Raw genomic sequence first — 20,554 nt, 5'->3', positions numbered from 1 at the left:
CCTTCACTGTCAACAGAATCTGTCTGTTTGGATCCAGCTATTGAGTATCGCTTAGCTCACATGCTTCAGGATGTAGCCTCAGAAATACACAAGGTCCCACTACCACAGGTCACTGTCACAATATCCCCTCCGAGTTCAGTATCTCCTGATACATCATTGGAAATAGACTTTGGACCCACAAGTCCAGCCCCAGATCCCCTTCCACCAGATACAGATTCATCACCACCAGATCTCCAAGACATACCCTCAGTGGATCTTGCACCCATGGAGCCAGATGATATGATTGCAGAAACACTGGAATGTATGGCTGAATCCCAGGAGTATGGGGAACTTGTGGGAGAAGAGATCCCAGGTAGTCCGGAGAGCTCCTCAAGCGAGCAGGCCTTTCTGTGGTACAGGTGGCAGAGGAGGGGCCAGCAACCAAAAAATATGCACAGGAGTAACAGCGTGGAACTCTGGAGCGGGAGATACGAGTACAACAGTGCAGAAATCACATACGTGTCTCTTACTCTGTGAGCTCATACCTCATTCTCAGCAGACAAAATGTAGCTCAAAGTATATTTATAGCTCACGGTTTATAGCTGCCAGTACGCTGGAGTGCACCGTGCAGATCTAAATGCCATGTGAGCATTGGCATTCAAAGCAAGGACTTCCTCATACACAAACCTGCATTAATATCCCATGAAAAAAGACTGCATTTGTAGCAGCAGAAAAAAAAAACAGGTGATTGCACCATACTGCAAGAATGCGATGAACCCTTGGCGGTGATGAATTAACTGAACAACCCTGCTTTAAAGACATTTATTGAAAGCAGTATGAATTTTTCTGAAGCTGTTGTCACCACTGATGTGAATTATCTTCCAGGACAGTACTGCCTTTTTAATCATTGGATACACTAATAATGAATGTTCTTGTTCTGTCAGTGTATTACATCAAAGACATTTGACACATCTATTTTGACAGACTCTTTTGGAGCTCTGTTATAGACTACAAGATGGCCTAATGTATGCAAGGTCCTGACAACCCTTGCAATGATGATGGAAACTTTCCTTCCCTGTACTTATTTGTGAGCTCTCTGTTTATTGTCACTCTAGAGTGGAGTGAAGTAAATCTTCGCAGTTATCATATAACTATGAAAGCATACTGTTTACTATGTGAGCTGTTGGATGGACTCTGCGGGTATAAAGAAAAAGGGTGTGATGCTGTGGAATGATGTTTTGCACAAGCCTCGACTGAGCTGGAATATTGTACTGTTAACAGAAAATAGAAAGTAACTCCCATTATTTAAATTCCCGCTCAAATATGACGAACCAGTACAGTTATGGTATGTAGCCTCTTTGTACACGCAACCTCATGTTACACATGCGCATACACTTTGCTGCCAAACATACAGCATATATACACACACAACGTTGCTGGACAATAAGTATAAGGGTAAATGTATCGAGAAAATACACAAAATCAATTTAATTTGTCTGCTAATCTGACTATAGTAATAACAGGCCTTGTTGAGAGGTGATTTTTTAAATGTAAGATATGTCAATGCTCAGGAATCAAAGACGAAGAATTTAGTACTGGGACATAAGTGTAATGACATGTTGAATTGTGCTCCTTCCTGAAAAGAGGTGTACAAAATATGATATAACATGTGTGATACTGAATGATGAAAATGATGTAATGGTGCATGACAGATGGCCTCAATATATTTTGTGCATTTCATATACAGTGCCTCATTGTAAGTATTTGGTTCTGTTCATTGTTTCATTTTGATATTCCGTGCAATGAAAGGAGCCTACATACCGCAGAATACGCAGACTTCTGCGACCAGCAATGAACGACTAAAGAGCCAGGCAAATCACAAGATACATCTGTGCTATCTGTCCAATTAACGGGCTCTATATGGAATCGCCCACTGAAGTCTGTGCTCTAATAAAGTGTGCTGGAACAAAAAGAGTCTTTCAGCTGAACATCAGTGAGCTGCCAGAAAAGGATTTTCCTGTGTGTGTTGTCTCCAATTGAATATGCGCAGAGCACTTTATGGAAGTTTTGCTAAATTGACTGACTCTGAAAGGTTTTCAAAGGGGTTGGAAGTTAATTAGGTTGTATTGTTGTATTCTTTTTGCTCATTTCACCGGCATCAAAGGCACCACCCTATTCCTCCCTGGACCCCTTCCATGGTTAACTTTTCATTTGCGACATATTTGTCTCAAAGTAGCACATAGTTGACCCTGTACTGCAGTGTTTATTCATAAGATATAATCCAAATATAAACTGTTTCAGGACAGTCATGCGTTAAGATCTATGCGTATAATAACTTTGTAACCGAGGCAATGATGCTGATGAGTAGCTGTGAAATGTCTGCTTAAGAAGGTATATTTAGCAGAAAAAAACATGCTTGCTGTCTTTGTGTTTCCTAGAACACAAGATTTACATTATATTATTTCAAAGGCGTTACAAGGAAACCAATAACCTCAGTGGCCTGCCAGAAGAGTGAACTGCTCTACTGCAGTTCACATAATTGTTTTGATTGCTTTCCGCATTCATTTACTTTCCTTTATTGTGAATGTCTTACAGATTAAGGGGAGTGTAATTGCAGAAACATTCTCCAATTACAAGGTTAAATTGGGATCGTGATCTTGCACCTCAACAAGCACTTGCCACATAATACATTCAAAATGCTACGTTCATAAAAACAGAAATGAAAATGCATTCTTACCCGATTACAAGTAAAAAAAATGTATACTGGTATCAAGAACACATCAGCAAAATGACATTACATTTTCAAGAAATAATCTCCACTCATCCCAGACTGGTAAAAAAAATCAATTGATCCCTGGTTTGTATGGATCACACAAGACCAACATCTGCCACTGTACTGCGACACCATGGGAGTACACTAGACCTTGACGGGCGTCAGCTTTCATTTCATTAAACGTGCTCTTTGGAATCTATTTTCTATATTTGGTCATCTTGTAAGAGTGTAGCAGTTTCCGGTCAGTGGTAAGACCATGTCGGGAGGTGATGTGTTACACCAACCTCAATAAAAAAAAAAAAAGTCTCTCCGTGTCTATCTGAAAATGGTCTACAATAAACATCAGATATGTATAATAAGTAAACATTCAAAGATGGAAAAAAAGTAGCAATTGTGTGAGTGCTGGTTACCTAATGTCCACTCTGCGTATGTTTTGTGTAGTGGATAGATTGTACTTTATGTTTGGGCAGAAATGCCCACTTTTCTGAATACCCACCCCACTCCCTTGTTTTCAGGGATCCAGTTCTGCCTCCCCTCCACCTGCAGCATTGATCGGACTCCCCAACAAACCCCAGGTAATCCTGCTACCTGGGGCATCCTCCATTGCTCCGCTTCAATGCCAGAGATTTCAATGAAACTTCGAGTTGTCCTCGAGCAAGTTGTTGTTAAGCACATGTTGAAATAATGTTTATGCAATTGCTCACACGTTTAATGAACTACGAGTCACCATGCAGCGAGCAAGCGGCGATATTCTAACTAGCAATTAGGAGTTTATTGAATACAAAATGAGTCATTCACGCGACAACATCTTTTTTCATGAAGCACTTGACTCCATAGCAGCTCGATTGAAGGACGCAGTTGCTCCGCTACACCTTTACTACGCCTCCCTTCCCTGAAACAATCCTCCTTTTGTTTAACTCTGTAGCCATGACAGAGCGTCCCTCCATCTCAAAGTGTGCGATATCACACGAGCGCGCACACACCAGCATGTTTCCATTATTAAGTGACCCATCTAGTGGACGAGAAGCTGATTTGTTTTCATGCAGGGTGAGGTTAAGAGCCCAGTGGCATGCATCTAACTGGTGACATGCAGATGTGTCACCGGGACCAGGAGCAGGAGAGCTACTTGAAGACGGCCTCTGCAGTGTGACTTGATCTGAGGCATTATAGGCCAAACAAAGGAACGTCTTTGATCCGCAGATCGATAGAATCTCTCTGTGAAATGTCTCTATTTGCTGCTAAAGGGTTGTTTTCTTTGGTGCAAAAAGTGTTTCTGTTCTCGGCGTTTCATCACAATCTTTAAACTTTTGCAAACCATCCAGGGTCGGTTAAGCGAGTTGGAGTAAAGACTCTGAGTCTGTTTTATTTTGTTATCTATAGTTAGCTGTTTTTTACAACAATGTCTTTATTGCCTGCAACACTCACAGTGCCAATAACGGAGTTGGCCATCGCTCTTCCTCTCCCTCCCTCGACCCAAGATCATTTACATATCCTTAAAAGCCTGCTGCAAAACAAACTGCTGCATTTCCTTTACAGTGATAAATCCAACGGGGAAGAAAGACTCTTAACGACGTGTCACTCAGCTCCCCCCTACCCCACCCCCATGTTAGCATACAAGCCAGTCCTGATAAATAGAGAGGTCCTACAGAGATGGAGTGGTTGAATCACTGCCTTTGTGTCTCACGTTAATCAAACTCATTGGCACACTGGTAGTTGTTTGTACTTGTACTGTGTGTGTGTGTGTGTCTGTGTGTGTGTGTGTGAGAAAGAGAGCGAGAGAGAGATTAAATGGAGTATTCACAATGGATACATTAAGCAGCTTCTAACGATGCCGCTGTTGTTGACGCACCTCTTTTAAACTGTACTCACCTTACATACTGTTTCCTAAAACCTGGTATACAAGGAAACATGTTGCTATCATGGAGATGTTTATAGAGGCATATTGACAATTGTTTAGATGCTAAATGGCTTTAGATCCAAACTAGTGTTTATATATTTAATGCATGCTACATAATAAGTTATTCTGTGGTTGCCTCTGTGCGTACAGTACACCAGAAAACAGTTCCTAAATGTTGGTGCGCTACCTTGTCCTTAGCTTTCCACATGTGTCAGTTTTAGGCCATTTGATTCAGCACAAAGTTGTTTAGGAATATGCTCTATATTAAGCACTCGCTCAAAAATATGAATTGACACTCCCCAAGGGGGGAAGTTATCATCACTCCCCACTTCTTGCTTTGTTGAGCTTGGTGTTTCCTTGTGGGGAGTGGCCAGGTCGGGGTCTAGACGCCAATAATTGAAGCTGTTCATATTCTACATTCACACTATCTACTCCACTTTTCTTTTTTATTTCTTCCGTGTCCAAAATCTGACCATCTTTTACTTGACATGTTGTTTTACTGCCTGAATATATCTTGATAGCCATGCTTGCTCGGCCATTGTTCCTTCACAAATGAATCTGATAAATCTAATTAATTCAACTTTGGATGCACCCTGCATCCCCCCCCCCCCCCCCCCCCCCCCCCATTCGCCTTGCAGTGGATTTCCCGAACGGTTTGAGAACCGCTGATAAAAGCCGAAGTAAAGTCTGAAAACAAGACAGGGCCACAAGATTAGGTAACGCAGGACGCGCCTTGATATTGTGGGGCAAATTCCTTGCCAAAAAATCTGCAATTAATTGAAATACTGTCGGCACAACCACACTGCACCGCAGTTGCCTCATTGTTAATCCAGCTGTGGTTGTTCAGTACTTTGTCAGATGAAACAGGCAACATGATGTTCAATATGACAGTTTATTGCAATTGATGAGCTTCGTTTGTGCTTATGAGAGTCTGCACACCGCTTTGTTTTCACATTTTTTGTACGATTATAGTGAATCATTTTGTTGATGTGCACACTTTTACTGCGAGCGAGTGTGCGAGTGTGCACGGGCTGTGTTGACTTCAGATGAAATCTTAAAATGCTGAGTAACGCTGCCACTGCCAAGATGGGAGCAGGAATTATGGCTCCCCTTTGCACGACTGGCTGGCTAATAATGGCTCTATTTTGGTCCTCCTGCTGAATCATGAACCCTGAATGGGTCATCTATTTCCTACTTTTTTTCTCTCCTCGCTCCCTGATTTATCTTCCACTCTCTATCTCACACACACACACACACACACACCCTCTCTCTCACCCTCTCATCCTGTCGGCACGGATCCACTCTCCTCTTGTCCCCCCTCTCACCTCTACATCTCTATTTTCTCTCTTACTTGTTCTCTTCAGCCATGAGAAGTTCATTTTGTGAATGGACAGCGGCATGAGTCATGAAGCCCCCGGAGCACAACACTCTTCATAGACCAGACATCTAGCTATTTATAAACACAACCAAAGTCTGAATGGGAAAAAGGCCAAAAGGTGTGGCAGGCTCGAGGTAAATATAGCCCTGGGTTTGTATTCTCACCACAAATGATGCTCTTTGTAAAAAGGGTTGCAAACTAGAAGAAAACCTTTGTGTTCAGGCTACAATGTAATTAGGCTGAAATGCTATCAATTCTCCGGCACAACTTTTGGGATTCTGCGTTGGGGGGGTGCAGCTCATTAGAACTCAAAATAGATCACATTTCGGTCTCATAAGGACTTCCTTAATTGCTTTGTGTGATGTAAGCATTTGTGAGACAGAAACAGAAACACAGAGTTCAAGCTGGTTTACCTCTTTTGTCAAGGAAAACGATAACCCATAACTTAACCTGCAGCGTGACTCGGTGTTCTTCCTCTTCGCCTTATCTCTTTCTTCTGTTGTTTGGCTCTGAGGTGCCTGGCACACTCTCAGCTTTGATCAAAACGCACCGAGCACAGCCTGTGCTTGAGATTCTTCAGCCCGTAACCACACTGACTGAGCTTTTCCCTCTAAAAGCCTCGTTTGAAAATACAGACACGTCAAGCTTAGCAGGCGTTCGTGACCCGTTCCTCAAGTCCATCTCTCTGTGGATTAAGTCCACGTTCTGATTTGCACTTGAAAGAAGTAATCCTCCCCCTCTTTCTGTCATGAAATGGACGGAATAAGAAGACGAGAGCTGTCAGGCTTCTTTGAACGGTATCTCCTCACCGGGATCCTCCACACATGAGTACTCTTGATTACTTCTCTGTTTGTTTTTTTACCGTCATCCGTGTCTGATGAGTGTCTCGTGTCACAGAGGCTTTGGAGTTCTCTGTTACTCCATCGACTTATTCATTATTCCCCAAAAATATTTTTTCAGAGCTTTTAAACGTTGCCCACATTTCCAACCGTTCCCTCCCTTATCTGAGTGCTGAAGGAGGAGGGGACCAAGAGGTAAACTGACCCTCTCTTTTACAAAACTACATTGTGAAACTTATTTGAAAGCAAATGTAATCCACGACAAAATACGTAACTCACGACGCAGGTTTTGTTGCATGGGAACGTAACTTTAAGGAGACCAGGCTGGGCAAACGTGCCTCTTGAACAGAAGGTACTCACTCAGCCAAGGAGCTTTGGATCGATAAGATGATCAGCAGTTTGCCATGAATTATGCTTAGACATATTTAGTAACCAGCTATATTTGATCAAGTTGTGAAACAAATGGTGTTGCTGCCTAATTTCCCATCATAGTTGCCATGATATATTAGCTCGCCGCGTATGCTAATGAGGTCGTCAGGTAATGAAAGCGAGTTAATTAAATTGAATCGCTAATACACTGGAAAGTACTTTATTTTAATGGCTTGTTGTCATATCACAAATATGTGGTGCCTGCATGATGTCTCTGCCATATACTGATCTTGGGAGGAGTGTGTAGATTCACACACACACACGTCCATGTTGCAGTGAAATAAATATTTGGACAAAAAACGTGCCCAGAACCGTCTGGTAAGACCCAGTAGCTTAATCATGTGATGGCCTGTTAAATACGTATCAAGACAATTTAATAAACATAGAATTTATGAAGGATGAAACACCAGAGAGAATATTTATGATTTAGTAACCTTCTGTGCATGGTTGGGAATTTACTTCACTTTTCCTCCTTTACAGGAGATACTCTGGTTTTAAGTAGAATCATTGTTTTTAATTGCGGAATGTTTTTACAGGATGAACTTTATTACATTCTTAAATCATGAAAACTTAACAAAATTATATTTTCTGCAGTAACTTTTAAACAACGGCCATTAAACTTATACAGTACATATAAAATCCCATAATGGCAGTGACCTGATAATATAAATGCAGCATTTTAATATTTTTTATATTATTATAAATTCACTTTTTTTAAATAATTATGTCTTTTCACCTCTTCCAGCCATCACCTACACACCCAACTACAAGAAGGCCCCTCCTCCAGTCCCGCCCCGTACCACTTCCAAACCCCTCATCTCCATCACGGCCCAGAGCAGCACCGAGTCCACCCAGGACGCCTACCATGAGGGGAGGCACCCTCATGGCGGGATGTGGGCCCCCGACGGCCTCAGCCTGGGCCTGAACCCAGGGAGGGCCCTTTATAACTCCACCGACAGCCTGGACAGCGCCAAGGCTGTGACCATAGCCATGGAGGCCGCCGGAGTCATGGCTGGAAAAAGACACCCGTCCACAGACAGCCACAGCTCGGTGCTCACCTGCGACAAGGCCATCCTGGTGTCGAAGGCCGAGGAGTACTTGAAGACCCCTCGATCCTCTATAGGGATACAGGTTAGTCTGGTCTGAGAGTGTGAATAATGACAAGATCTCACATGGGACCTATGCATGACTGCATAATAATACAGACTACTCAAACACACACACACACACACACACACACACACATAAATTCAACTCAGAAACAATGTTCTCTTTTCAGCAGCTAAAAATAGCAAGAGTGAGTCATCTTACCACAATCCATCCATTAAGATTCACCTCATGCTGGAGCAGGTTGTAGTGAATGAAGTTCACTCCATGGTTCATTCACTCCTCTTCCATTTACTGTACCTGTTTCTCTTTCTCTCCAACCTCACGCTCCCTCTCTCCTTCTCTCTCTTTCTCTCCCCTCTTTCTCTTTGTCTCTCTCTCTCTCCACCTCCCACTCTGTGTGATCTTAATCTTGGCTTTGTCTGCCTCATTCTCTGATACAAGCTGAGGTCATGGTGTTGTTGATCTCCAGTCGCAGTCTAAAGGTTGCACAACAAAGGCTGAGGAATCAGTGTCAGCTCACACCATCACCTCAGGGCCAGTAATGGTATTTCATCAAAGCAGACTATCGAAGGTATTGTGTGAATTTCAGATTTTCAAAGCCATTGTTGGCATCTGCTCTTGCTCTGTGCATAGTTAGTGGTAGTTTTCCTGTTTCTTTCTGTTTTCTTCTTGGTCTCAGCCACTAAATTATCTTTATCGTCATTATTTCCCCTCGTCAGCGTCTACATTCATTAATCACTCCCTCGTGTACTCATTAGTTAAAGCTATTTACTCAAAGTCCGGGACAAAGTTAAACCTTTCAAATATTTCAAGGGAGAAAAGCCGACCACTTCATTAATCTCATGCTGTAGGTGTTTCAATGTCATTGGGCGATGTTCAAGTTTTTTTGCGCAAATAACTCAAGCACACCTTTAAGGGTAATTGCTGTGTTTTCTTTTTGGGTTTTTTTCCGAGGTGATATTAAGAAGAGATGGCTGGAGATTGGCCTAACACCCAAATTACAAAGAAGCCGTTGACTGTCAGATGTTGCCATCGGGGGGTCAGCCAGAGAATAAATAATCCCTTCAAAGTCAATTGATCCTGCTACACTCGCTGCGTTGTATCACATCCAAAGTTAGAGAGTACCCAGCAGCAAGTTTTGCCCACACATTACATTTCACTGTAATGTGTAAATGGGAGCAATTCAAAATAGCCTCCAACACATTAGTTCTAGCAGCCTATTAAAGTGATGTACTGTAATTTACATGAGAAACCTCCACCGCAGATTTTTAGACTTTAACTTGACTGACCATAGTTACTATATTACAGTTTTCAAGTCCGTGTGGGGAAAACAGAAAAATGTGTTGGTAAAAATCGAACACTACAGGGGGCACTACGGAGCCTGGACATATTTTCACACCTTAGAAATCTGCATTTTATGTCTGAGTAATATTTGAATGGGCCTATTGGTCGCTAGATTCAAACTTTTAATTTGCATTTGTACTCTGGCCATCCTCGTTAAGCTGTGAAAATGATTTGTGTGTTCGGCCAAATCCAACATTTAACTGATACTAAAACTGATATGTTTAAAATAAGCCCCTCCAAAAAAAAGCTGGTTTCTCACAACAGAGCCTGAATCTGAGCCATCATCAGTAATCACTAATACATGTACAGATGCCAGCCTTGTTTCACACATATAGTCGGGAGTTAGGGGAGAAATCAGTTGAATGCAGGTTTCACAGTAACCAGGTTCCAGTAATTACCTGCCTCGTGTAAAACATCTTGATTCACTCACATGCAAAACATTGTTCCATCTCACATTCATTCATTTGCTCACTCAGGCCCCAAAGTGTTCATTCCATGACTCATTTATTGATTGTATGACTTCCTCACTCACTCACTCACTCACTCACTCAGTGTCTTAGTCGCCGCATCACTCACTCAAAGAGCAGGTGACTTTCTCTTTCTCTCAGAAACCAAATGACCTCACACACCTACAGTTTCAGGGCACCTCACCACACTGATGGGTGCTCATTTCAAACAGCAGAACTGCAACACGAAAAAACCTCATTGTCATGCTTCAGCGAATTTGGGCTACACGCAATGGTTGCACCACCTCTCCAAAATCAACCGGCATGCGGCTCTAATTCAGTTAATTCATTACGAACTGAGGGGAATACAAATCAAACGTGTGAGCGTGGGTGAGATAACTATAGGGGACAGTGTTTATCCTCACCTTTATGAGGACGTGAACGTGAATTAAAGGAAAGAGGAGCAAGTAAATGTATTTGTATGCATGTGCATGTGAGTGACGACGGGGAATTATATTGGCTTTAAAATGGGCTCCAGTGATGTGTGTGGAGTCCATCATCACTTTTAATTACCAAGGCAGGTGCAGTAAACGTCTACATTTACAGAAACATCCAAGAGGGACAGAAATGTAGAGTGGGCAGCTTTTACATCACAGTTTTAGGGAGTTCACATTGAGGAGACAGGTCATATCTCTTTTGTGAATTTTTGGCATTTTATCAATCTGGTGGAGGTCAATTTATTTAATTTTGACTTGTTTTAGATCAACAAAAATAAATGTATTTATAGTTTATTCATTTTACACCAGACTTGTATTCCTGGCTTCATGGTGTGGGCTTTAAGAGAGCATTCAGAGAGAGCATGTTGGGAAATAATACAGTAATGCTTTACTTAACTGGGCCACATTTCCCAGGATGTTTTCTAAATTGTTCTATTCTGATGCTAATTCCGAGTTAGTTATTTCAAATTTAATTTGGTTAGTTGAGTTCATAAGCAGTCGTTGATTTTTAGAGAATTTCCATGAGAGAACTGCTCCAATTATATGCACCAAGAAACATTTCGTTGCTACCTCAATGCATAGCAAAAGAATATCCAAATTACAAAAGTTTGAGACTTTCTGCGTGTGTGGAGTGGGGGGTGTGAGCTGCTCTCTATCACTACGACATTGTTGTCTGCCAGTTTAGATGAGATGACAATAATGTGTCGCAGCAGGCAACTCTAGGGGCAAGTATTGATTTATCTATAATGCAGACAACTTTGTCCTGCATCGACATAATATCACAGTCTGCTTTCACCTACTACTGACTGTATAATTAACCTCAATTAGTCTGCCACTGTATCGATTTGCCATTTCCTGTTTGACACCTCTAGACAGGGTCAACGTATCTTTGATCTTTGATCTTTGTCCATGCGGACGTGTTGTTGTCTGACTTCCTGTTGTCCTTCAGGACCACTCTATAGGTGCCTTGGATGCACATTAGCTGAGACATGTTTGTGTTCTAGAATACTAATTGATGTATTTACAGAAATAGTTTTAATTGGAGCCGTAATCATTCGACGAGGGAAGTCGGAGCTTTTAATCTTAAGCACAGTTATTGGCTGGGAAATGTCACCAGGTGCTGTTTGTGTGTTTCGGATGAAAGGCACAGTGGCTCTGTTCAACTTTGTGCTGATGCTCACAGTTTCCACACCTGTGCTGACGATGTGACTGTAATTACTGATGCAGTGTGTGTGTGTGTGTGTGTGTGTGTGTGTGTGTGTGTGTGTGTGTGTGTGTGTGTGTGTGTGTGTGTGTGTGTGTGTGTGTGTGTGTGTGTGTGTGTGTGTGTGTGTGTGTGCGCACACCGGCGTATCTCTATGTAGGTAGACCAAGACATCTTCAGGGGAGGTAAACCTGCTGGACATAAATCTCCAGCCTCTCTAAAGCCTCCTGGACGTTTTGTCCTCCTTCAGTCCTCATCCATCACAGACATGAAACTCATTCTCTTTTCATGAGGTGGACTTTGCGCTGCTTCTAACACAAAGCAGTGGAGGTCACCTCAGCGAGCAGCTCCACACACATTTCATCCCTGCTAACGGCTTCAGCCAAACGGCCTGATGGTATACAAAATGGCTCTCCAAAAATGTCACTCCCAAGCTCCAATACTAACCACTTTACGCTAACGGCAGTGTTGACATTTCCTCACAACAGAGGCATGCCCTATTGCGAACCAGCGCTTTTGACTCACTCTCATTGTCATAATAGTACATCGAGCTGAAGATTTGTTAATGCCAGACCATCTAAAGGCCTCATTGATATTTGCGGTGGAGAAGGCAGAGATGATGCTCTTCTTAGTACAGGAATATACTCAGATTTATCTTTCAGCCACTCGAGCAGCTCATCGAGTCATTTCTTAGGCTCAGCGGTGCTAACATTTGCTAATTAGCACCAAACACAGAGTACATCTGAGGCTGATGGGAATCTTTGGCCATAAACCAAGATATTGAACAGCAGCTGTACATCTCTCTCATTACCCGGCCGGGCTGGGCAACATATTGATAATATGTCAATCTCATGATATGAGAGCAGATATCGTCAATAATATGGCGTACATGTTGTCTTTTCCTGCTTTTAAAGGCTGCATTACAGTAAAGTGATTTTCTGAACTTTCGAGACTGTTCTAGCTGTTCTATTATTTGCCTTTAACCACTTAGTCATCATATCCACATTAATGATTATTTATCAAAAATATCATTTTGGAAATATTTTTGTAAAAGCACCTATGTCAACTCAATATGGTTGCAATATATCGATATTGAGGTATTTGGTCAAAAATATCGCGACATCTGATTTTCTCTGAATCGACCCGGCCTAGAATTCAACCACTCTCTACCATTATATGTTATTTGCAGACCCTGTCTGGTAGTCAGAGTAAAAAAGAAGCTCCGTGGGCACTGAAGAAGAAATACTGAAATGGCAAAAAAAAATAGAAAAGAAAGGCTTAAGACAGCAAAATAAAAGCAAAATATTGTGACAGTAAGCCAGCAGAAAATTGTTAATGCTAGTCAAAGAGAGAAAGCAAAGAAATGAATCAGGGAAGAGACGAACAACTGGAGGAACCAGGAAGAAGTGACAGATACAAATAGATAGAGAAGCGTAGCAGAAATGGTGAGCACTGACAGGGTTTCCATAAAGTCGGTAAGACATGGGGCTCCGGGGAGCGGTGCAGGCGACGATGAAGAGGCTCTGGGCCCGGGCTCCTGGATCAGGACGGCAGCCATGCAGGGGCAGGCAGGATCATCATCAGTCACTCTTCCTTCCCATCCCATAATATCCACTAATGTTGCCCTATATGTCACTGTGTGATCGCACAGCTGTGGATACTTGACAAAGACCAATCCATACTATCCAACTTTAAGTACGGAGCATTTTTCTTGGGGATTTTGCCATCAATTGAACAGTTGCCTATTTACACGTCCGGCAGACACGGAGCAACATTAGCATTCATTTGAAGTCGTGTTTCTGGCCGCCTGACGAGTGTAAATCCAATATTCACTCTCCTTTTGGCTTTTGTTTGGTCCAAACCAACTTCTGAGCAACATATCTGGCTGTTCAGCTGTTAAATCATTTGCACTTTGATCACCAGCTGGTTCTCATGTTTGCTGCTGGGCAGGTAGAGTACAGCGGGTGTATCAGAGCTTTGTCACTAAAAGTACCGCCCGTGTTCAGAAAGGATGCTGATGAGAGTGGTGTGAGTGGACCAAACCAGTAATGTTGTGGGCTGTAAAAACCAAAACACTGAGCTGAAAGATGCTAACAATTGTAAGATTTATAAAATATAAGATTATAGTACAACAAAATAATCCATACCTTCCCTTTTTTTGCGTCCTCTACTGTGTATTTGATGTGATAAATCATATGAGCTGAATTTGAGAATCACATGGTGACATACTGAATGTGGTGATTATTTTCATCACCGAACTGAAGCAAGGCAACTGTTTAATAAGCCTAAATACTCTAAATACTAGAACTATGAACATTTATAACTAAAATGAGCTTTTTTTAGACATTACGTATTGTGCAATATAAGATACAGCACGTTCTCCCTTTTTTCTCATTTTTTTAGATTAACTTCCGTAGAAACCTAAAATCCTCTGCAGGAAACCTCTTCTGTCTCGTTGCCTTTGCTGCCTCCATAAATCACACAGTGTTTACTTTCTGACAGGCTGTGTACAGTTAAGGTGCTCCGTCCAGTCCCGAACCAATAAACCCAGAGGCACTGGGGAATGGAAGCTCACATAATGAGAAGCACTGTTGGTTTGTATCATTTCTTCACATTAGGTGGAAGCAGCCACGGACTCTGAGTCTGAAAGCAAAGGTTTGCGGGAGTACCACTCTGTTGGGATCCAGGTGGAGGACAACAAGAAAGGGTGAGATAATGGTTCTGGGATTTTAAGCTCATTAGAAGACCTCCATCTTTGATGTTTGCTCCCTGCCATTATTTGCCATTATGGTCTGTGGGTATATACGTATGTGTGTGTGCATTCATCTTTGTCTTTCTACCTCAGACAAGGCAGGTTCAAACGCTCCAACAGCGTGACTGCAGGTGTGCAGGCTGACATGGAGCTGGAGGGCTTCCCTACCATGGAGGACAAGGGCCTGCAGTTCGGCGGGGGCTTCCAGCGTCACTCAGAGCCCACCACGCCCACCCAGTACGGGGCGGTGCGAACCGTGCGCACCCAGGGGCTCTTCAGCTACCGCGAGGATTACCGTACCACCGCTGAACCCCCCAGCCCGAGGGAGACCACCAGCGAGACCAACTGGCAGCTGGAACCCCCCTCCCCGCGGGAGAACGTGGCCTCGTCGGGCGAGTCTGGCAGGGCATCCCCCTCCCTGAGGAGGGATGGGAGCTGGTTCATGCAACTGCTCCACACAGAGACCAAGAGGATTGAGGGCTGGTGTAAAGAGATGGAGGCAGAAGCTGAAGAGAATGACATGTCAGAGGACAGTGAGTGTTGTGCTGAAAGTTTCATGTTTGTCTGATTTGAGGCTGCTTCTGCGCAGGCAGATTAAAAGATGGATTTTTACGCCTCCGCACCAGTTATCATGTTTTCGGGTCGTCCATCATACATACGGTCCATTCTCGTGAATCTCAGGAATACCCAGAAGGAATTTCCACAAATTTGGCATAAACATCCTCCTGAACTCAAGGATCAACTGCTTAGAATTGGGTGGTCAAAGGTCAAAGGTCACTGGGGCCTCACATCCGTTCTGTTCTCTTGAACGAGATATCTCGAGAACACAATCAGCGAATTCCTTCAAATTTGACCAAAAAGTCCACTTGCACTCGTGTGAAAATGATTAGAATTTGGTGGTCAAAGTTGAAAGGTCACTATGACCTCACAAAACAAGAATTCATATGTTTATTATGCCGATTTCACAAAAAAACTCTAATAGGAAATAAATGATGAAGTGATGACATTTTGGACATACTGTACATGGATGTACACTGCAACGTGACTAGTTGGCGGAGGCGTACAACCACGAGGCAGTGATTCTAGTTTTTAATATACTGCACTGTGTTGTTCTTGATATGTTGTGTTTGTGTGTTCCAGCCCTAGGTAAAATCCGAAGTGCAGTGGGAAGCGCTCAGCTGCTTATGTCCCAGAAATTCCAGCAATTCTACTGGCTGTGTCAGCAAAACCTGGTAAGAAACCCATCTAAGAGAGTTGATGTGTGTGTGTAAGTGTGTGTGTGTCCTTCATGCTCAAAATGACTGTATGTCAAGGGACTTATGTGATCACAGCTGATGACACTGAATCAGAGCTCCCTGAATATCACTGATTGGGGAAAGCTACAACACTGAGAATCAATAGCCATCGAGCACATTTATACGTGACCTGAAGGTTTTGAGAGGACCAATGCGTGAGCATGGATGGGCGTGGTGATGCAGCTTTGTCCTGAGAAGAGAAGAAGAGCTGAGCCAAACCTGGGTGGAAATAGACCTACGTATTCAGCCACTCTATTGTTAATCCAGTGCCGGAACACACACACAGGGTCAGAGATTTCTGCCTCGTATCTTTCTTGCACTATTCACAACTCGTTTTATTGATCCGAGCAAGTACACAATATTTCAAACGAAGTTGGTGAGGAGTAATGAGAGAAAGTGTTGCTTGTTTTGCAATGTGCAGCAGAAACTGCTCATTCGGGGGAAGAAGGAACCGCAAACGGGATTAGATACAGTGAACCAGCCTTTTAGACCAAGTCAAGTAATATGTCCTGCTGGAGGACACTGTGCAGGTTTACAATGCAGGTTTACTGCATCATTTTCAAAAAGATGCAGCATTTCTCCACATGACATAATGCACATATTTTCATATTTAATGCAACATTTACTTCATACTTAGGCTTAATTTGTTAAATAAATGTCCCTCAAGTTAGTCTAATTTCTCTCTACCTGGATCAACTTTCTTAAAGCTTGATTTTAAAAATGCTCTAAACGAGAGACAAACAGTGTTCTTCTCTGGGAGGAGATCCAGGATTAAGAGCTACACACTTCCTCAGTCGGGGCTTAAAACTCACCGACTCCTCCTAAATCTGCCAGCTCTGGATATTTGAAGCCTTGAGACTTTTGAGACAGTTTGCAGAACGTCACAAGTTCAGGGGTCAGAATAAAGCTGATGAAGTGCCGAGGCTTCCCCCTCGGTAATTGCAGATAACAGAAATGCGCTCTGTTCCCTGCTTACCTTACATGATGGAGTGATTCTGGAGTCATTTAGAATTATTATTTCCTTTAGAAAGGAGAATTATACCAATCTCAAAATGTTATGACAATATCAAAGTGAAACGCCGGCTCTCTATTGGAATATTGTGCAAATTTAGAGGATTTGAGTCAGATCAAAAGATTTATTTTTTAAATAACCGTAAAGTTACAGTCAACTTTAATCTCAGTATCACTGACACAATAGTGATGCACAATTTGTCTTAAGTCATCTGATTCAATGAGTTGTAACTTAAGGAAAGAGCTGAATAAAAAGTGTTTTCTTTCACATTTTCAGCTTGTTTATTGTGAAGCATTTAGCTTTTACAGGGTCATGGCGTGTCTCATTTCTTTGATATATTGTTTGTTAAAACAGGGTAGTACGACAGGATAACGTGCAGGAAAAGCCACTATAAACAAAATTATGAATAAATAAAATAAATAATAAGGAAATAACTCACCGATAAATGTAGCATAGGAAATAGCAGGCACTGCCGCCGTACTGTAAATATATTATACCATCAGACAGCCGCACCCTTCAGCAGCCACCTAATCTAAATGTCATGAGATATGTGAGTGCGGGAATGTCTCTGTTACCGAGTCAACAGGTCCCATCATAGCTTAAATTGCAGAATCGGATGGCTTGAGACTAAATATAAATATGTGCAACCGCTTTACTCTCAAACAACCAGTGCAATCATGCTAGTTGTAAACAATATGCCACCTAGCTATTACCATTATGCCTGTGCATCCCATAGACATAGTCCCTTAGACACAAGCCATGAAATACGTAATTATTTTGAAGTACAATTACAAGTAGGATTAGTTTATAATTAAAGCAATGTGTGCATGAACAACATACAGTAGGTGCATAAACGGTGTAAATCTAAAAAATACTGAAGGACTGAAAGGTTCTATTGATGTTTATCTGGAACACATGAACAGCTTTATAATAAACCGTTTCCTCAGTGCTCCGTTGCTTTAGTCATAGTTAACTCATTCATGTGTTGAGGGTTGCCTCTTAAATGTCCACAGGCCACACAGAGAGCAAACACATGACCTTGATATTTTTCAGCGAAACGTTGTGTAAAAGGTTCTGAATACATGAAACAGTGTTGTTTTGTGAGACCATTGTTAAGTCAAGGCTGTCTGTCTCACCATAGATCAGTCCAGCATCAGCAAGAAGTTCTGTCCAGTTAACCCGTATTTCCAATTAAATTTTTTACATTTGAATTTTGATAGACAGCGAATATTTTGGATTACAAATGCTTACACCTGACCTCGTTCTCAACATTGAAACTATGTGACCCATAAACATTTGTTTCTTTGATAGTGCATAAAGCGACTTGGTTACACAGGTGGGGTGTAGATTTTTCTGGTAACATTCACAGTCATAGGTCACACTCAATGTTCAGTGATGGTGATTGGATATGTATCAGAGTAAAGAAACAGCTGGTGTGTTTTATTTTCAAGCATCTCTGTTCATATCTACGTCTGCAAGCAGAAACGATGACCTTTTTTTTTGCTTATGAATAATGAACATGGTGAACAGATGGGACTACATACAAAGCCCAAGGCTAACAGAACAAGTTAGAATACAATTACCTGTTTATCTTTTATTAACATCAAGTATTAGCACAGAATCTCATGACTCAACAAAACCTGCAGCAACTGCCGGCCGGTGGCAGAGACAATGAGGCGCTCCTCAGTCGTATGTTTCTTTCATGTCAGGAATTAAGTGATGAAAAGGACTGAACTGACAAAGGCTGATTATTATTTCCGAGCTCATTCATGGAAATAAGACAGGATTGGTCTCCATCGCAAGTCGACATCCCTCGTTTCAACCAAAATCCCCAAAACTGGCATTCGTGAAGTCTGAAGTCTGATAAGGACATCTAGTGGCTCTAAGCTGAAGTACAATAACTGGTGTGCTCGTGTCTCTTTTGTATGCGTATGTATGTACAGTACAGTGTGAATCTGTGTGCCAGCGTTACAGTGCTTATTATCTGGAATACAGGCACTGAACCAACAATGTGGCTCTTCAACGTCACCACCTCATGTTTTCTTTACCCCTCTTCCCTCGAAGGACCCCAGTGCCATGCCGCGGCCCACCTCTCAGGACCTGGCTGGGTTCTGGGACCTACTGCAGCTCTCCATCGATGATGTCACCATGAAGTTTGACCAGCTGCAGCAGATCAAGAACAACAACTGGAGGCCCGTAGACAGCCCGGAGAAGAAGGTGAGGGATCGCCTCGGCACTGTGAGTCCGAAGATATTACTGCGTTTTTACTTGCATGTATTTTGTATAATGATTCTGATAAAACCTCAAAGACTGAAACTGATCACTTTTCCACCTCCCGTATATTTCCATACAGTCCCTTAGCAAAAATCTTACTAAAGGACAGAAACAAAGACTGAACAGTTATTTGTCTTTGTGACAGAATTATGAAATTTGTATTCATCGGACCAGAGTGTCTTCAGATCATCATTGAATACAACAAAATTCATAAATCACTGACATCATTAATTTCTATGTAGAACAGAAAAACAGATTTGTTTGTGATAAAGATCAAAACACGCCAACAGGGCTGCATAAACATCCTGGACGCTGCGTTTGTTCGTGTTTTTTGATCACTGTAGTCCCCAGTAAATTGTTGAAGTACTCATCAAAGCTGTACAAACACGCCTTAGTAATCCTCACTTTTTCCTAAAGCCACCAGCTCCTGTACCAAAGAAGACAATTCGACAGAGGAGTATGGTGACGAGGGAGAAATCCCTGGACCTCCCAGACAGGGGGCGGCAGGAGGCCCGTCGGAGGCTCATGGCAGCCAAGCGGGCAGCCTCCTTCCGGCAGAACTCAGTCTCGGAGCGGGCAGACAGCATCGAGATCTATATTCCCGAGGCTCAGACTAGACTTTGAGAAGATAGGGTCCAGGGTCGACGCGTCTCCCTGCTCCCACGTTCAAACAACTTCAAAACTAGCCTTTTTTCTAGACTGCTACTCTCTGTACTCTTCCTTTATCCATCCGTTGTCTGATCTCGATCGCCATCCTCAGCGCCCATCGCCAAACACCATTGGTCTGTAGGATGTGCCGAGCCTCTTCTCCCATTGCCAGAATAAGTGTGAGCAGATATGTATGTCTGACATGGGTCGGTTGGGTTCCTCCTTGGTTTGCTGGTGATCATGATACCCAGCCTACAAGCTCTCTCATCCAATTTCCTGGATGGGTACGTCCGTAGTTTTTCAGCATTTGCAAAGTGCCATTTAAAAAGTGCAGCTTTGAAAACCTACCAGCAACCAGGCCTTTGAGCTAAAAAGAGTAAATGATAGAAACTATATTTATTTAAAGTTGTGCAAAAATGGTCAACGTTAGTAACCCTTCAGTATTTTTCAATAATTTAAGGTTACATTATGACTCTTTTTGTTGTCTTTATGGGATAAATGTTAATTACAAGCAAAATATCACAAAATTGTCGTAAGTTCAAATATTTCGAAAAGTGCCAATGCTTGAAATACCTCAACGATGTGCATGTGGCACTGATCACCCATTCAAGGTTATTCAGGCAGCCCTTATAAGCTCTGGACTGGTCAGTGTTGAAAAATGCAGTTTTCTACTCAAT

At 42.4% G+C, this 20,554-nt stretch overlaps 1 protein-coding gene across 1 annotated transcript in view; it reads left to right on the top strand.

Moving 5' to 3' along the window:
* Positions 1–20,207, top strand: part of dlgap2a (discs, large (Drosophila) homolog-associated protein 2a) — a 133,249-nt gene extending 113,042 nt beyond the window's left edge. The window contains exons 11-16 of the mRNA XM_076108120.1: positions 8,041–8,426; positions 14,515–14,603; positions 14,742–15,181; positions 15,789–15,880; positions 19,020–19,193; positions 19,647–20,207. Of these exons, the coding sequence (XP_075964235.1) occupies positions 8,041–8,426; positions 14,515–14,603; positions 14,742–15,181; positions 15,789–15,880; positions 19,020–19,193; positions 19,647–19,853 (1,388 nt within the window). The 3' untranslated portion in view covers positions 19,854–20,207. The remainder of the gene's footprint in view (positions 1–8,040; positions 8,427–14,514; positions 14,604–14,741; positions 15,182–15,788; positions 15,881–19,019; positions 19,194–19,646) is intronic.
* Positions 20,208–20,554: the final 347 nt, after the last annotated feature.

The sequence above is a fragment of the Anarhichas minor genome, unplaced genomic scaffold, assembly GCF_050575085.1.
Source record: "Anarhichas minor isolate MPS153535 unplaced genomic scaffold, ASM5057508v1 ptg000040l, whole genome shotgun sequence".
Classification (NCBI taxonomy): Eukaryota; Metazoa; Chordata; class Actinopteri; order Perciformes; family Anarhichadidae; genus Anarhichas; species Anarhichas minor.
The sequence above is the reverse complement of the archived record's forward strand: the minus strand, read 5'-3'. Positions and strand labels throughout refer to the sequence as shown.